General features: G+C 38.9%; 1 protein-coding gene across 1 annotated transcript in view; it reads right to left on the bottom strand.

The window, feature by feature from the left end:
- LOC126184037 (histone-lysine N-methyltransferase trithorax) overlaps positions 1 to 19,988 on the bottom strand; it is a 219,481-nt gene that overhangs the window by 189,446 nt on the left and 10,047 nt on the right. The window contains exons 3-4 of the mRNA XM_049926395.1: positions 12,000 to 12,197; positions 2,764 to 3,222 (exon numbers count right to left, since the gene is read on the bottom strand). Of these exons, the coding sequence (XP_049782352.1) occupies positions 2,764 to 3,222; positions 12,000 to 12,197 (657 nt within the window). The remainder of the gene's footprint in view (positions 1 to 2,763; positions 3,223 to 11,999; positions 12,198 to 19,988) is intronic.

Below are 19,988 nucleotides of genomic sequence, written 5' to 3' on the forward strand. Positions count from 1 at the left end.
AGTATGTCAGCATCTATTTTGATGTGCTGGAGAAAATAGAGATACATTCTAAAGAAAATTTGTAGTCAGTTACATAACAAGCCTCAGCAGAATAATCTTCAAGTCAAATAATGATTCTTATCACAGAAACAGAGTGAACCGGAAAACTTAGGCTCAAGGGACAGACAGACGATTGCAAGTTGCATTATATTAGAGTCGGCCACAGTGTGCAAAACTATGTGGCTGTACATATGCGGTCCGCATGCATTTCCTCTGTACACCTCAGTTTTGCTCAGTCTTTCTGGGAAGTACAGGGATTGGCGCGATATTTCATTTAGCAGTATAATGCAGTATTTTTTGGTCGGCACCGTTTTCTTTAGTTCAGCAGAATCGTAACGTCAGCACTGTTTATCCTTTGCGATTTATTTATGCTACAAAGGAGTTTCACAGGTCCAGTGGCTGTTTGTACAAAATTAGGCATTCCAGCAATCTATCATCACAAATCTTTAAAATGAATGGTAGCCCCCAAAGAGAAGAATGAGAATTGTCACTATTTATCATGCAGTCACATAATCGATAGTACCAGAAATTTGCTATGGAACGACATAGCACCACCACACAGAAAAAATTTAAAGATTTAGTTGACAATGAAAGAACAAAAAATTACAAAGATCAAGAGAAAATTTGTACATGATTCATTGGTATGTATACCAACAAGAAATCTGCACTAAATTTGCAGACATTGAGCACCTGATGAAATTTGTGGTACGAACAGTACATTTTCTGAAGCTGTATGCGTTATTACACTGTCAGTTGTAACAGTTTTCGATAGAACTGAATGAAGTGTATGGAGACTATATATACCTGTGAAGTAAGGTAGTTAAGTCAAGGGACATGCCTGGAATGATTTTTGGCTTTAAAACCCGCCAGTGTTAAAATTCTGAAGGAGAAACGATAGCGGGAACAAAAATTACAAGATCCAGAATGAACTGCAGGTCTTACATTTTAAATCAACTTGACAACATACTGGCCACAGTTCAGTCACTGCAAGGCGGGAAACAGTTTACTTGCGATCTGATGGGATGCATTTAAAAAACAAATTGCACTATGGAAGGGACAAAAAACACAATCCATTTGCCACGTTCACTAGTGCTAAAGAAAACAGAATTTTGAAGAATTCATTGCGGCAATGAAATAATTACAATGCTAGTTTTCTACATGTTTTGCAGACACTGCCAATCTTACATCTGTTGTTGAGCTGTTTCAAGACCATTTGCCATTTTAGTTGAAAGCACCCCTCCACATGTGCAGATGGATAGGCAACGTAATTCCCATTTAAAAGCAAACTGTTTTACATTAAAACTGTCCAGGAGTTCTAAATTGTTTTCTTCAGGAAGCGTTTCCTTGCCTCCATAATGACGTTGCAAATGCGACACAATATTACAATCATTGGTTTTGTTTGTGATCTATGTTGCTGAGAAATATGAAACCATGCTGCATGCAAAACATTCAGTGTTCCTTATCCAACTGCACAGCATGCGGTGCGTTCGCAGTTTCCCGCCCCCTCCAATTCACACAGTATGGCCTGTTAGTGGGGTAAGTGTTTAGCCAGGCAACAGAGCACTGCAGGCATGTAAGAGCATTGCACACATGCAAAATTCTCAGCCATCCCTTTGCTATATGTAGTAAATATTCTGCTCTTGGTATTCTATTGCAAAAGTCAGTGACTAATGGAGTAACCGAGGAGAGCACAATGATGGCCATTTAAGTGAAATGGTGTGTTCTTGGTTCACAAAAATTTTCCTACATAACAAATGGTGAAAATTGTAGGCTGGCACAAATCTATATCCTAAACTCAGTTCCCCCTGAACCTGAAGATAACTCTGTAAAGGCAACAATTTCCTGCTGATAAAATGGCCAAGGAAATTACATTCAAACATGCGAGGCATGGAAACGGGGTGGTGGGTAGGGTGGAGGAATGAAATGAAATTTCCTGGAAAAAGCTGGGAGGGGTTTCAATCATGAGGATTTATTTTCATGGTCAAGTAGATATCATACATAGTGCCCTTCATTTGTGCAACACAGTACAAATCTGATAGGAAAAAAGCCAATGGATACTACTGCAAAATGGCGAAAAAACTGGTTTGTAAATGTTACACATATCACATTTATTAACAGTGTGCCTCGAAATAAATTTCTGAGTGGGAATGAATGGAAAATGATAAAATATGAGACTGATGCATAACAAGTTAAGGTTCCTTAAGTTACGAATAAATGATGGGAACAGCAGGAAAGAAAGACGTTCATACTGGCACGATGATGACCTAAGCACTGGAGTCATCTAAATTATACTGTCCGCTAACTTTTTCTTTGCCTCTAGGCCCCCTATTTCAAGCAAATAGCATGGCTGCCACCTCTCCAACCAAACCAAAAGGTATACCAGCAAAAGTCACAAGACCTTCTTCAAATGCCATGTATCTTCCATTCCAGCACATTTCAAGAAATTTTTGCAAAAAATTGAACAGCAACACAGTTCCTTGTCAGCACAGGTTTCAGTCCTCCTAGGTAAAGCAGATTCAGTTTCAATTGTGAGAAACATTACATTTTCATTAGTTCTGCAGGTTCAATTTTCGTAGACAGTAGCACAATACGAGTTTATTATTCCAGTTACCAATGGTATTCGAGTTGCTTCCTCCATACCCCTCTGGAAATGGCAAAGAAAAAGCGTGCAGAAAGTAGTTAGCTCAGTTATGCGCAGGCACTAGTCAAAATCTCATATTTTACCTTCCGTATGGTTTAAGCCACTTGCTGCCCTTCTAAGGAATTTTGAAACTCTAATACTGTTTCTCGAATGTGTAACTGAAGTGTTCAATTTAGTATTTCCATTTTGCTTGCCATTATCATCCTTTCTGAGCAGTCTCAATGTTTGTTTTTGTTGCAGTTTCAGTCTTCTCCTAAGTCTTTTGCTGCTGTAGTCTGATTCACTTCTTCTTTCTGCAATTGGTAATGCAGTTTCCTCTGGATTCAACAGCAGCTGACCAGAAATAGTTTCCAAGCTATCCTGCATTGCACGTGGTAGAAGAGACTGCAGCCTCCCACGGATGTCCTCAGGCATCTTGAAAGATCTCAGACACATTTTCAACCAACAAGCAGGGCAACGAGCTTTGTAGTTACACCTGACCAGTGTACCACGACCAGCTTTCCACTGTTGGCTTCTGACAATTGGCGGGACAGAACACATTCCTGAAAATAAAAACTAATGAATTTAATTTAATTCTATAGCAGTATCAAATCAACTGTCATCAAATGTGCAACCATCTCACAAGTGAAAACAAAAGTATTAATTAATATTATTCTGGTCTCTCTCTCTCTCTCTCTCTCTCTCTCTCTCTCACACACACACACACACACACACACACACACACACACACACACACCAACTCCCTCCTGCCCCCCCCCCCTTGTGTGTGTGTGTGTGTGTGTGTGTGTGTGTGTGTGTGTGTGTGTGTGTGTGTGTGTTTTGGGGGGGGGGGGGGGAGAGAGGGCGGCGCTCGTGCTCGCTTTTTCCCCTTAACAATACATGTACACGGCTGCAGTAAGAATACAAGTAAAAGTTTTAACTGCACATCAGTAAATGTGGTTATATTAAAAATGTACAAAAAAGGTCACACATTACTGCACTGTGTATCTATTTATGGACGTGATATAAGGATGTGTGGTGATCGCTATTAGAGCAGGCTATGTGGAACAGGTTATGTGGCTAATTTTCTGTGACTCATCTAAAGACAGGGCAAAAGAGAGGAAGGGAGTGGTGGGTGGGTGGGTGGGTGGGAGGGAGGGAGGGAGGGAGGGAGGGAGGGAGGACGATTGTAAGTATTACTAAATACTGAAGGCTACCCCTCTGACTTTCAATGATATCTTCAACAAGGAACAAGAATTACTGTTGGGCTGCACAGAGAATTTCTTAGGTGTAATGTTATGTGCCCAAAGTAACAAATGTGAAAGAAGGTAGAGCCCGGATAGAGATTCATTAGAAGAATAGTAAAGAAGTGTAATTTATTCACAAAGGAAGTCACCTACAAACTTCACATCCAACTGATTCTTGCATGTTGTTCGTAAGTTTGTGATCCTAGCCTATTTTCTCTAACAGAAGAGACAGAGAAAATTCAGACAAGAGCTGTAGGATTTATCAACAAAGTCTAATGGGTAACATGTCAAGCATCATGTTAATGATTAAGAGCGTCAAGAGTGTTCCATGCTGATTAAACTCACTCACTCACTCACACAAACGCAACTCACAAACACACGACTGCAGTCTTAGGCAACTGAAGCCACACTGCGAGCAGCAGCACCAGTGCATGATGGGAGTTGCAACTGGGTGGGGGTAAGGGGGAGGCTGGGGAAGGGAGGGGAGAGATAGTAGGGTAGGGGTGGCAGGATGGGGAGCTCGCAGGGACAAGGTGGAGAGAGGGTAGGGCAGCTATGTGCAGTCAGGAGGTTAGACAGAGGGCAGGGGAGAGATGGGGAAGGGGGGAGATGGGATAGTGGAAAAGGTGAAAAGTAAAATGACTGGGTGCAATGATGGAATGAGGGCTGTGTAGTGCTGGAATGGGAACAGAGAAGGGGATGGATGGGTGAGGATAATGACTAACGAAGGTTGAGGCCAGGAGGGTTACACGAATAGAGGATATATTGCAGGGAAAATTCCAAATTGCACAGTTTAGAAAAACTGGTGTTGGTGGGAAGGATCCATATGGCACAGGCTGTGAAGCCGTCATTGAAATGTAGGATATGTTTGGCAGTGTGCTCAGCAACAGGGTAGTCCACTTGTTTCTTGGCCACAGTTTGTTGGTGGCCATTCATGCGGACAGACAGCTTGTTGGGTGTCATGCCCACATAGAATGCACCACAGTGGTTGCAGCTTAGCTAGTAGATCACATGATTAGTTTTCAAAGGTAGCCCTTCCTTTGATGGGATAGGTGATGTTTGTGACCAAACTGGAGTAGGTGGTGGTGGTGGTGGTGGTGGTGGTGGGAGGACATATGGGACAGGTCTTGCATCTAGGTCTACTACAGGGTATGAGCCATGAGGTAAGGGGTTGGGAGCAGGGGTTGTGTGGGGGACGGATGAGTATATAGTGTAGGTTCGGTGGACAGCGAAATACCACTGTGGGAGGGATGGGAAGGACAGTGGGCAGGACATTTCTCATTTCAGGGCATGACAAGAGGCAGTCGAAACCCTGGCGGAGAATGTAATTCAGTTGCTCCAGCCCTGGGTGGTACTGAATTATGAGGGAAGTGCTCCTCCGTGGCCAGAAGGTGGGACTTTGGGCGGTGGTGGTAAACTGGAAAGATAAGGAAAGGGAGATCTGTTTTGGTACAAGGTTGGGAGGATAATTATGGTCTACGAAGGCTTCAGTTTGACCCTTGGTATATTTCATAAGGGACTGCTCATCACTGCAGATGCAATGAACACTGGTAATTATCCTCCCAACCTTGTACCAAAAACGGATCTCCCATTCCTTATCTTTCCAGTCTCCCGCCACCTTCCTAAGTCCCGCCTTCCAGCCACAGAGGAGCACTCCCCTCATAACTCAGTAACTCGACATCACCCACACAACCCCTGCTCCCAAACCCTTACCTCATGGGCTCATGGCTCGTTCCCCGTGTAATCTGTCCCATACATACTCCCACCATGACCTACTCCAGCCCAGTCACAAACATCACATACCCATCAAAGGCAGGGCTACCTGTGAAACACAGTCATGTGATCTACAAGCTATGTTGAAACCACTGGGCTGCATTGTATGTGGTCATGACAACCAACAAGCTGTCTGTCCACGTGAATGGCCACAGACAAACTGTGGCCAAGAAACAAGTGAACCAACCTGTTGCTGAGCACGCTGCCAAACATGAAATCCTTCATTTCAATGAGTGCTTCACAATCTGTGCCACCAACACCAGCTTCTCTGAATTGGGCGGGTGGGAACTTTTCCTGCAACATATCAACCTTCGTTAATCATTGTCCGCACCCATCCAGGCTCTTCCCGGTTCCCATTCCAACACTACACAGCCCTCATTCCACTATCACAGCCAGTCTTTTTACCTTTCCCCTTTTCCGCTAACCCCCCCCCCCCTCCCCAATGCCCTCTGTCTAACCTCCCGACTGCACATAGCTGTCCTACTCTCTCTCCACCTCATCCATGCGCACTCCCCAGCAGCACTTCACTTCACTGTTTGCCACCCGTACCCTACTATATCAGTTCCCCTCCCTGCCACAGCTTCCTCCTTACTCCCACCCAGTCGCCACTCCCATCATGCACTGGTGCTGCTGCTCACAGTGTGGCTTCAGTTGCCTGAGACTGCAGTCATGTGCATGTGTGTGTGTGTGTGTGTGTGTGTGTGTGTGTGTGTGTGTGTGTGTGTGCGCGCGCGCCTTTCTGTCTGTCTGTTGTCCATATCTGACGAAGGCCTTACTTTCTTTTCACAGTAATGTTACATCTCACATAATGTCATGTTGACAACAGTGAAATTAGTAATATTTAAGCTTATATGGATGTGTATCAGTAAGCAATAATTCTGTGAACTGTGAAAGATTAAAGAACATTTGTGTTTGGCATTTGTGGGGTTAAGATGTTTGAGGGGTTGAAGTATAGTAAGGAAACTATGTATTTCCCAAGTATCATCATTGTAACATCACTGAAGAACTTACTAGTCACAAACAAGGGATTTCTGAGGAAGTATGCCATTATTAACAACACAAATTGCTACAAAATAATGAAACTATTTTGCAGACTAATCTGCAAGGCTGCTTCTGTTTTTCTATGTAAATATCATGCAAAAATTCAAGATGACTAACTGGAAGCAAAATACATGTATTTTTTTTTTATCAACGGTATATGGTCACAGAATGAGTCAAGTGGGGACCAGAGTTTTATGTACTAATAAAATTATTCTGGTAAATTGCTCATAATGAAACAGAACAATTTCCGCATTAAAACAATATTGTGCAGTGCATGATTTAGTTGCACACAAAAAATCTACAAAACGTGTAATACAAATATTATCATTATCTTAAAATTGTATGAAAATACTTTTACTCACATTTATTTTTTCATTCCTCTTCTGCTGCAGATCGTATCCCTAAATATCTGAAGTGTTCCAAGGAAAATTCTCTCCTACTGTGTTGTACAATTATTTCGTAATGATAAAAACATTTTTACCCTGCCTCACAGGATGTTAAGCACATGTGTACAAAGGAGCTACTTCCTTCACTATTGGAGGTTTGTTCCTCTAAATTTCTTCATAAACACAAATTTATTTCCAATCTGGTCCTCTGAATGTAAGTTTTCATACTTCTTCATTACTAAATCATCAATTCTTCCTTGGGCAGAATTCAGTTTAGAGATGGTGGCTTTGAGTCTAATTAATAAATCACAAAGAGTAGAATATGTGGCCTCTAAAAGAAGGAAGGCATCAGTGGACATATATGAAACAGTAGCATATATTCCCACATGTTTCAGCATATTATTGGCAATTTGAATTGAGCCTGGAAGTTGAGAATAAAATGAGTTTACAACACCCTAACAGTTTCCAGATGATTTGTAAACTATACCACTTTCTGCAACCATAAGCTTTAATGCAATGTAATCAGTTCTGGTGGCAGCAGAAAATCAAGTGCTATTAATATAAAAGCTTACTTCAACTTAAGTTTTGTCACAAACACAAAACCTGATTCACAGAAGATACTAAACTTCCAAAATGCTGAAAACTTGCAGCAATAATTTCCAGCACATAAAATCCGTTACATTCGGAAATATACATTTAAGTGTGGTACTAGATTCCATTAGGTAATTCACAGCACCAGAAATTACCCATAGTGAATTCACAGAGTTAATAAAAATGAGGATACAGAAAAGCTTTTAGTTGTATACAACTTCTTACTTGTAATGAGATGATGTGTTGACAGTTCACTCTTGTTTACGGTTCTAGTCACAATGCCTGCAATGGACTGTCCATTTTTGTCTTATATTTTATCACATAACACAAAAATTGTTTTACCTTGGATGTCTTTGATAGTAAGCTAATAGACTTGCTTCATACAGTTTTAGCATTTAATGGAGTCATCTAGATCATTGCACTATGAACACTTTTCTATTAAATTTGCAATACATATTTATTTGATTCAAACAACAGAATGTTGTACCACCTTTACACAAAAAGGCTCCACAGAGTTTGAAAGGGAACTACGAGAACTATCATTAGAAAATCCACCAATCAATTTTTGAACAGGAGCACTTTTCATGAATTTTATTCCAACGTCCTCTTTATGCTTACTGGTATTCAAAAGCCAAATGACTTGGAAATGTTTATCATAAGCACGTATTTTACATAAGCTTTGCATCTATGAATTTAGTAATTTAAATCTGATTCATTTTCAAACCCATATATAAATAAAAACAAAATGATTATTGCACCAAACAAACATGTGTACCTCCACTTGAACAAGTATATTTCAATAGAACTCCAAAAGTGGATAATTGATGTAGTCCATTTATTAGTAATGCACTGTATTAATAATAAGATAAATATTATGAAATATGCCAGTACTTTTTTTAATCGTTACTTTTAATATTAAGTTACAAATGCGAAAACTTAAGTGTCGTGTTACACTACAAGCAGCAATGCAAAAACACAGTTCCAAAATATTCCTTCATAGCCACCATTGTTGGAATGTAGTAGCAAGGTCAGTTGTCTTAAGTTACTGCCTGTATGCCATACACAGCGATCTATGAACGTAACTTCTGGATCCAAATTGAGAAGACAGAAGGGTAGTAAAATGTAATTAAAAATAAGTGTGTTAGACACCACCAATATGAACACAAACTTAAAAATGTATGCACTAATCAACATTTTCAAGCCGAACAGTTATTACAGTTATTGGTATGCATTGTCTAGCAGCTCCAATACACTTTTGGAAAGAGATATTGCATATTACCGCAACTATCTTTGTTTCTTTAGCTCTCTCCATTTCACGCTTGGCTCATCATCACATGGTAACACAAACTGGAGATTCCGGTCTTGTGCTTTGCGTTGACAACATAACGCACCTCGTGTTTAACCCTGCTGCTTTCCTACATTTTATAATTTTTATACAGTAATGGAAAACGGCGATTTTAATACAAATGATCATGTTTGGATGTATGACCTGAAATACATCCACCTGAGAATGGTATGCTGTTGGGCAAAATTCACAGCATTTCAATAAAGAAGTTCATATAGCAACTGTGCCCAATCATGACTTTTTTTAATACCGCAAATATTTATACTGAACAGTGGTTCATGTAACAGAACACGACAAATATCATCTGATGAGCAAATTCAAAAGAAGTGTATAAACCTGTGCTGCTTGTGTTGTGATTCAAAGAACAAAAACAGCATATTAACATTCAACTTATAAGTTATGCCCAACTGAAAAGAAGACCATGTAATTCCAGCGCGTGAATGTGTGTGTTGAGAGACTGAGTACTTGTAGTCCCAGTTTGCACGAACAGAACTAATGGCTTTGCAGCAATTTCTTCATTTCTGGAGAGGTGTTTCTGCAGTTTGTTGCACAACAAATTCCTCCCAATCAGCACAAAGACAGGTTATCCAATTTCTTTGTGCAGAAGGAAAGCATGCCTCACAAATTTATTACAGGATAAAATAGATGTGTGGAGAGCAGTGTCTAGTGGGTTGCACAATATTCCGGTGATGTCAGCTTTATGAAACGGAACGTATAAACATCCAGGACCTAGAACACCCAGGGCAGGTACGTGTTGTCACCACCAGTGCCACGATTTTGGCTGTGGAGGAGCTCATACGTACAAATCATCAGAAATGTTGATAAGCACATAAACACAAGAAGCTTCATTATGGCAAAGTTTTTGAACAGTGGGTTCCCAAGCATCTTTCAGAGAATTAGAATATCATGAGAACTGACGTTTACCTGACCCATCTGCTGAGACATGTGGAGCGGGGAACAGATTTCACTGCTGACATTGTGGTATATGACAAAATGTGGTATCGCCATTCTGATCCAGCCTCCAAATGGATGAGCACAGAGTGGCGGCATCCTGACTCCCCTTGCCCCCCCCCCCCCACCCAAAAAAAAGAAGAAGAAGAAGAAGCCCACTCTGTCACTAAGGCCAGAAAAGTGATGCTCAGTTTCTTTTTAGTGAAGAATGATCTCTACTCATCAACTGGCTACCACAGGGTGCAACATTTAACACTGAATGTAGTATGGAAACAAATTGCTGAGGCTCAAACAGGTCATCAAGAACACAAGAAGGGTTAGCCCTCGAATGGGATACTGCTTCTCAAGGACAACGTTAGGTCACATAGGCCAAGAAGACCCTCGACCTCCTCCAAAAATTTTAGGTTCTCAAACACCTTCCTTAGAGCCGTAATATTTCCTCATGTGAGTCGCATGTCTTTGGCCCCTTAAAACAAATTCTCAAAGGTAAGAGGTTCACCTGTGAAAAGTGCAGAACACCATGGAAAACTGGATCCATCGGCACCCAAAGAGTTTCTATAATAAAGCCATACATTCCTTTCCTACGCATGAGAATTGGTGTATTAATGTCAATGGCAATCATTAGATTATGTTGTGAGACTAAAGACATTGCTTTGATTATATTGTTTATTACGATAGGCCTATTTTGATGTGATTGCCATCTTCAGGTTGTATCAGATGGTCTTGATATCCACATGACATCAACGTCTCAGTTGCTGACACACTATTTTATAAGTCATACAGATATCAAGACCATCTAATATAACCTGAAGATGGCAACCAGATCAAAATACGTCTATTGAAATAAACAATATAATCAAACACAGCTGTGTCTTTGGTTTCACAATACAATATAATAATGTCCTTGTATGACGTATACGACGGCAGCGTACCTCGATGAGTACAAAATTGCAATTATGTATCGGTGTAGTATTCCATATGAACTGTAAGGGAAAGCCCTCTGAAACTAAACCTACATAATAGTACAAATCTTCCTCTACAATGATTAAAGAAATATTATCCCAGTTCAGAAGGTTTTCCTGTCTTATGTTCACAGAGTGAATGCTGCAGGTTTTGAATGAGTCAATGTGATAAAGTGGTGTGAAAATGTTGGAATTCTTACTCTTCAACAACATCCTACAGGGAATTCACACACTAGGGCTACAAATCTTCCTGATTAACTTTCTTTTGTTTAAGAAATATTATTTGTAATCTGAAAAGTTGTTCCATGATAAAGTTAAAAAATAAACAAACAAGCAATCACATTTCAGTGTCAGTTACATTACAGGTATCTTGGATGGTGAATGTGACAGCTTTATGTTCCCTCTTAAAACACTGAATGAGCAACTTCCAAGAGTTTTTTCCAACTATCTTCAGCTCTAGAGATTTAAGATTTTCATTTCAATTTTATCTGTAGTGGTTCTATCAAATCCTCTTAAAAGCTTTCAGTGTCCTGCTCCTATCCAATAATAAGCCAATCTTCTAAGTAACTATTTTTTGCAAGTATTTTCATTTTAGTCTTCTGAAAACTAATGAATGAGAGTATAAACCAAGACACATCCTAAAATGATTAACAAATGGTTAAAAGACTGAATTCTAGCATTTATTTTTTCTAAAACAGTCGAGTCTATCTCTGAAGGTCAAGAAGCAATTTTATGCACGTTTAAACCTTCCTTGGAATAAACACAACAATACTACAATCCTCATCATGGCATTACAGCCAACAATGATGGCAAAAGAATGGAAACACAATATGGTTATCTAAACACATGACAGTACTTAGAAATCTAACATATAATAAAACAAACGGATTACAATTACATACTGCACTAGTTAGAAACAGAAACTGTCCCAGGGCAACATGAAATAACAATCCTGGTTGCATTAGGACATATTATTATTATTATTATTATTATTATTATTATTATTATTATTATTTAAATTTTATAAATTATTCACTGGTTTACCTTTGCCTTTGTGACATTCCAAAGGTGATGAACTTCCTTTCAGAGAGGACTGTCTCTTGATCATCTTAGAAATGAACTTTCGACATGACTCACAACTGAATATTCCAAATTTGCGGGCCTGTTTTACAAATCGATAAAATCTAACAGCACCACAGACCCCACATTCCACTGTTTCTGGTAAATGTGCCCCACCTGCACCTGAAAAAGAAGGCACATTTCTTTACTTCTACTACAATATATTGCCACAACTTCTGATATTTTGAGAGAGTTTTATATTTTGAAATTATAAAGACAGGGAACTTCACATGTAAAATCCTGGCACATAAAATTTAAATATTTATATTTAATTTACATATGTGTAGCACACTTCTTCAAGTTGCTCCCCCTTTGAAAGGCTGTGATAGCTGTTGTGCCACATACTAACTCTGCTGTAATAACTGAGTAGCATTCTGGGCAGTCACAGCATCTGACGAAAGATAATTAGGTTAGCTTAGCAATATATACAATATTTTTGACTGCCCACAGCCTGCTTAACACAAAACTGTAAATTTCATCCGCATCTTAATGACTCACACCCTATATACCAGTTCTTCCCGACTTCATAATTACATAGCTGTCAACCCAGAGAAGACGCTATCAGTAATCACATAGAAAATATGGAGTAGGTCCGCCCTCACCCCCAAATAATTTTAAAAATCAGAAGCCTGATTTACACCTTTAAACGCTATATTTCAGGCACTTTTCGAACTTAAATAAAGAAGATTTTCCAGGAATAAAAGCAGCTGTACATGAAAAATCATGTTAAGTGGAAATGGCTAAAAATTAATTTAGTAAACATGAATGGTGCCTCTGAAAAATTTCTGTAATTTTCAAGTACTGCAAAATCAATACACATACATCTCACAAATTATTACTGAAAATATAAGTAAAACATGGAAACAAAATGTACTTACATTATTATAAACAAAATTCACTTACACTATTATATGACAAGCCTGTCTTCATTGTTTTATACAAAAACACTCACAGGCCTTCCTCATTCACTGCCTTTTCTTCTTCTTCTTCTTCTTCTTCTTCTTCTTCCTCAATCTACAGTAAAACCCCAGTTAACCAAACTTGGGTCAACTGAAATGTGGATTATCCAAAAGAACTCCAAAATACGCAAATTAAAAGAAATCCTGTACTCGTGGAAATAACTTGAGCTGAGAGTGTGCTGGACTTTGGTTAGCAGAGAGAGGTGAATGCCTGGCCTCAGATTGCATACCCACCCACCAACTCAACAGTCTTAAACGAAGCTACACTATCGACAATAGTGCATTTAAGTGGTTGTTTCTTTCAGCTGCATGTGTCTTTTTATACTGTGCTGTAAACAATGAAGCACAATATGCTGCATATTAATGTACTGTAATCCTAAAACTGTAATTTTAACTTTAATACAGAACCCCTACAAAGAGATTTTTTTGTTTCACCTTCAAAAACTTCAAAAACACATGCAATAGAAAATATTGTAGTACATGTTAGGTGTCCATTGCTTAACATGGGCTTTATTTCGGGTAACTGGGGTTTTGCTTGTACTTATACTTGTATAATACAGAATTTATATTTTCAATGGTGATCAAAAGTAATTACTATAATAGTATCAGAGTGGTGTGTTAAGTATGGATAGATAGGTGAATTGCGCATCTTGTGCTGTCACCTGGTTAGAAAAACCATAACAGCTCACAGATGAAGCCTTGAACCTTGTGAAGTCCACTGCTTCAGAAGCAGTTTTATTCCTATTCCTTTAAGCTGATACATGCAGAACAAATAATTTTTGTCGTCACTTAACATAACCTGTCTTAGTAAGCCATGGAGGCGAAATCATTTGGAGACAGGTTTACTACATACCCAAAAAGAAATTCGTTACAATCTATCAACAATTTTGGTAGCGTATGATTAGCGAAATGAAAACAGTACTATTTCAGATTTTTTAAAAACACCAAAATGTAAAATGCCTATTTTCATAATTCTTAGTAACTTACCATAACTCTGTAATTAAGGTGATAATTCTGTAGCAATTACTGACAAACCATAATAGTTGATGTAATCAGGTAGCCACTCTACACCTACCACATTAAAAGTGTTCACACTCTGCTGTACCCAAACTTGTGCTGGTTACTTATTGTCCTCTCTACTCTTCCCCTTCCCCATTCTTCATCTTCAACTATCATTTTTCTCCTTTTCAGCTCTAATTCTATTTCCTATTGTTGGTGACATTCACACTGAAGACATTTTCCATGTCATTTACTGAACATTATTGGGTATCGATTCTCTTGGTATCACCCTCAAGCACACTTCCCGTTTTGAAGGAAGTTAAATCTGAATCTCATCCACAACTGTTATTCAAGACACGGATGCAACCAGACTTTTCAAGGTTACTAGTATACCGCAAGTGTTGTCACTGATTCTCATATTTTTGGATTTTTACAAGCTTCTATTAACTTCATACACATGTATGAAATTGGTGGCCAAATTGCCCCATTCAATTTGTCTCAAAATCAATATCCGAATGTGCGTAGAGCAACAGATTAGAAATTTTTGACAATAAAAAAAAAAAGGATATTTTTCTTAAAAAAAATTACAAATTTTCATCAAAACATGTCACCTTACGCTCTCCATTACTCCATGCCATTGTAATTACATGGAGACAGTTTTATGATCCATTGAACAAGTAGAAACTGTTCCACAAACATTTGTCATTTCAATATTTGAGAAACGGAAAGTAAAAATGGACCTCTTGTCAAAGAAACAAAATTTTCAATATAAGCAAAAAGTTCAATAATATTTAAAATACTTATTTTCATTTCTTTGTATACTATGGCAGTTTACTTAATTCTGAACACATTCATATTGATTTGAAAGTTGTTTGAGTAAACTGTTCCACAAAGATTTGTTATTTCAATATTTGAGAAGCGGAAAGTAAATATGGACCTCTTGTCAAAGAAACAAAATTTTCAATATAAGCACTACTATTCACACTAATATTCACAGTAGTGTCTGATGACAAATACTTACATTTGGCACGATTATGACAGTGCTCTTCCTTCAACCATTTTGGTATATTTAATTCATTTGCTCTTTAGCATAAATGACCTTTCAGACAGATACCTGTATTTTAAACTTCTTTGGTTATGGCACTGTGGTGTAGAAAAATGCATTGTATTACCTAAATTTAGGATTACCTTAGCACATATTTTGTAATGTGTAACGAATGGCAGCTGGCCTTAAATGTAGGCAAAAGTAAGGCACACAGAATTAAAACTGATTATACGCAAACAGAGAGAACTCCTGTTCAGAGAATTCTAAGACGATGTGGTGAATTTGTCAATTAATTTGTTTTCAAAGTGTTACAGAAACTTATTTTTAATACTGTTTTCAGTGCTCAGGGCGCGTGACAAAACCAACTCTACAAGGACACTAGTAAACAAGCTACTTTATCTAGTATGTGAGAAATCTCTCTCTCTCTCACACACACACACACACACACACACACACACACACACACACACACACTAGAAGTAACATCCACTTAACAAAAGATAAGGGTCCTGTCATCACCAACAACTGAAAATAACTTTTCCACACACCATTCATGACTGAGCTGAAGTAAACTTACGGTGTTTGCAGCTCTTGCGTTGTGTGTGGTTGTTGGCAATTCGTTGACGTTTTGTCATAACGAATTGGGAAATAGAACAGGGTGGTTATAATTAAGATTTTGCTACTTGAAATGAGTGATTGTAGGACACTGAATCTTTTTGGAAATATTTATAAGGACATTCGGAAGAGAAATAACGAGTAAATCATTGAAACACATTTTAATTTCTGCATGAGTCAGTAATGTTTGTTAAGTGTGTTTTAATTTCCACGTGAGTCAGTAACGTTTGTTAACTGCATACCATGTTTACGTTCCTGGTTATGAACACTGGTCAATATAACAACCATCTGCATCTGCAACAGCCTGGAACTGTTTACAGGTACCATTTCACAATGGCTCACAGCACTTTGCGAACTGTGGACCATGAAATGTTCAGCTGGCATAACATAGCTTGTGCACTTCTTGAAGATCACACATTGCATCCAGCATTCTCAGCCAGGCAACAATTTGTGGTACAGTTAGAAATTGACCTCTTCCAGGAGACATGCAAAATTTTCAGTTAATTCAAACTTCCAAAACATGTTATTCAACCCCAGTGCGGAAGAGGAGCTCTCCGTATTGTTTTAATGTGTCGATACTCATGAAAATCAGCAGCACTATTGTTTTTATTTGATTTGATAAAACAGCTTTACAAGTGAAGCCCTTCACAAACCTTGTCCACGCCCACGTTGATTGTCTGCAACTACTGCTTGTGTTTAACCCTACGTCCCCACACCAGGGCCTAACAGCAAGTCATTACACTAACACTAATAGCAACACAAATCTTGCAGTGCACAGTCTGAACATCATTACCATAAGATTAATAATTTTCCGTCTACATTGGCTCAAGTAGCAAAAGTTTAACTATAACCACCCTGTATATTATAGCCAATGAAAATCGCTGACTTATTTTGGCAGGAGATATCAATTTATTAAATCTGTTTTCAATATTTAGAGAAACACAATAATTTTTATTGATCTGATTATAATTAATTTTAAGGCTGCTTACAAATTTTGAAATTTCTCTGTCGACTGGAAAAACCAAGATATGCTGACAGACTGACCAGTAGCGCAGCCTGACACCTAGGTAATGCTCGAATGTGACAGTTTGGTTGTGAGTTGGCGAAGACAACAAATGTGACAGCTAAAAACCTGAATGTGGTGATGAACTGACCTGTGACATAGTCCAAGGCCAACATTAGGTTGAAATGTGACAGTTTGGTTATGAAAGAAAAAACCTGGTTGTGGTAAAGACTGAATGTAATTTAGCCCAAAATCTAGGATAGGATGAAATGTGCACCTGCTTGTGAGTTGGCAAAGCCAATGAATCTTGACATTAAAACAAGATTCCCATAACAGAAGGATGTGTAGTTTAGCCCAAGATATACCTCACTGAAATAACCTATTTCTAAGTGTTATTTCAAATTTTGTTGAACATTCTGGTGTTATGGTTAAATTATAATATTATGGGACAAAATACCAGCTAACATTATTTATGGACCACGAGAAATTATGAATAAGAATCTCTCTGGCTATCTTATTATACCTCCACGTACATCTCAATCTGTGTTGATTTCCCTTGATTCATGGTGCAAACAGTTACCAACAGCAACACATGACAGAAAAGCCATTGACATGTTAAGTGTACTTTTACCTATGAATGGAATACGAAAGGAGAAAAGTTAAAGTGGTACCAGAAGTACTCTCTGACACACAAAACCTAGGTTCGTATCAAGCTATGCACACCTATACATTAGTTGCTATTAGGGGAGGGAGGGGGAGGGGGAGAGGGAGGGAGGGAGGGAGGGAGGGAGGGAGGGAGGGAGGGAGAGAGAGAGAGAGAATTGCTTTGATGACTTCCTTCAATCCAACCTGGAACGGATCCCAAACGCTCTAGCAGTACTCAAGAACAGGTGGTACCAGCATCCTAGATGCAGGTCTCCTTTACAGGTAAACCATTCCTTCCTAAAATTCTTGCAATACACCAAAGTCGACCATTTGCCTTCTCTACCATAGTTCTCACATATTTGTTCCACTTCTTACTGTTTTGCAGCATTATGCCCAGATATTTAGATGAATTGACTATGTTAAGCAGGGCACTATCAATACTGTATCTGAACATTACGGGTTTGATCTTCCTACTCATCTGCATTTTCCACATTTAGAGCTAGCTGCCATTCATTCACCAACTGGATATTTTGACCAAGTCATCTTTTATCTTCTTAAGAGTCACTCAACTTCGACACCTTACCGTACACCACAGCATCATCAGCAAACTGCAGATTGCTGCCCACCCTGTCCGCCAAATCATTTATGTATATTGAGAACAACAGAAGTTCTATCACACTTCCCTGGGGTACTCCTGACTATACCATTGTTTCTGATGTATGATGGTTACAGGAAAAAGCATTGCAATTTCAACAGCACAGAGGACAAGATTCAAACTTTATTGTCAGTGATGGATGGTTAGGTCAGTAGAAAAAAGATACAGTATTCACCAGATTACCATTAGTGGAGACGCTTTATCTGTTAACAAACAGGATGTGCCATTGTTTGAAGACTATCTCTTGGAGTTAATTGACATTGAGGGAAGTTGTACAACTGCTATGAGAGTTCTTTAAATTACAAGACGCTCCCTACATACACATTTACTTCAAAAAAGGAAGCTGCGGCACCCGGACACAACAAAAGTAAGGAATGTGCCATGTTGCCATATTGGCTTGTAGTAATGCAACTGCCAACCATAAGCTTAGGCTTACATTAGTAAGGAAATCACAGAAACCTAGAACTTCCAAAAACCCGAAAAATCAGGAATCACTGCCACATTACAGTCATCAAAATTTTAACTTTGAATCCATGTATGAAACAAATGTCAAAAATGAAAATGCTGATGGTGTTTCATAGCTCAAAAATGTACCGGGCTGTGAGGATGTTGATGCAGAGGATGTCGCAGAATGGATGGCACCAACAATATTAATAAAATTGGGTTTTGGTATTTTAAAAAAAGGGTGTTTTGTGATTTGGCTAGGATCAGAAGAGAGAATTTATAGAAATCCAGCCTATCCGGTTTGACCTTCCGTCACATTAGTACAGACAGACAAGAGTCTAATGTAAATTTAATGGTTGATAAGTTCGTTAAGCATTATTAGGTGTTAACATATTGTTTGGATGAGTAAAACTGCGTGTGTTACTGAGTATAAAACAGACAAATGTCTGGTGAACATTGCTAAAACTTAATTAAATTTAATACGGAGGAGACTGGTGTTCTTCAGAAACCTTAGTAACACCAGTTAGAGAGAGGGAAAGAGAATGGGCACTGGGAAAAAAAACAAGCAATAAGTGAAAAAGAGGACAATTTTGTTACGATATTGGAACTCAAAGCTGTTCAGCAGACTAGCTTCCAACATAAAACAAAGAAGTAACACTTATGGGAGTGTGATGGTGCTTTAAAAGGCACATCAGTGTTGCTTCTCTTTGACATTTCCTGTACAACAGATAGATTCAGAAACAGACACAGGTTCTCTAACACCAACCCTTAAATTCAAGCTTGTAGCCACATAAACTATAGCTTTTATTAAATACATATTATAGTTCTTTAAATGACAGGTTCCAGACTTCAAAATGTGGGTTAACTGAAGTTTGCAGTACTGTCTGTCTGCTTTGACCCAAAGCGTTACTGTGTTGTGTTACATTTTGTTTTGTTTTGCTTTGCTTTAGGGTGCAAAAAGCAGCTGGGGTCATACTCGCGCAAGTCAGAACTATAGAACACGAACACAGAGAGGAGTTAAACAACTATTTGTCAGTCCCAATTGACAGAAGAGAAGATAGCTAAAAACAGGCACATGGAAAAAGGGCTAAAAACGACACCATACAGAAACTGGCCTTCACCATATTGCTTTGGTGGATAAAAAGTAAAATGTGGTCGACAGCCCACGCGTCATTCGATAAAACGGCTGATAAATCAGGGCAGTCCATCAGAAAGCGGCAAACAGTTAAAAGTTGATCGCAATATGTACAAAGTGTTGAGGTAGTGCCATTTAGCAAATGATGATGGCTAAAACGGCAGTGTCCAATACGCAGCAGAGATTATTTTATCTCTTCCCAGTGGAAGGGCCGAGAGGAGGTCGTCCAAGGTGCTGGGAAAGGCTTAATAAGCCGAAGCTTATTCCCATGAAGGGATGACCATTGGCCATGCCAAAGGGACACCACCTCCTGACAGACCGTAACACAGAAATCATCAGAGGGAATATAGGTACTCGCGGGCTGAGGTATGAGGACTGCAGCCTTGGCAGCAGCATCAGCAGCCTCGTTTCCTG

Source organism: Schistocerca cancellata, chromosome 4 (genome assembly GCF_023864275.1).
Source record: "Schistocerca cancellata isolate TAMUIC-IGC-003103 chromosome 4, iqSchCanc2.1, whole genome shotgun sequence".
In the NCBI taxonomy this organism is placed as follows: domain Eukaryota; kingdom Metazoa; phylum Arthropoda; class Insecta; order Orthoptera; family Acrididae; genus Schistocerca; species Schistocerca cancellata.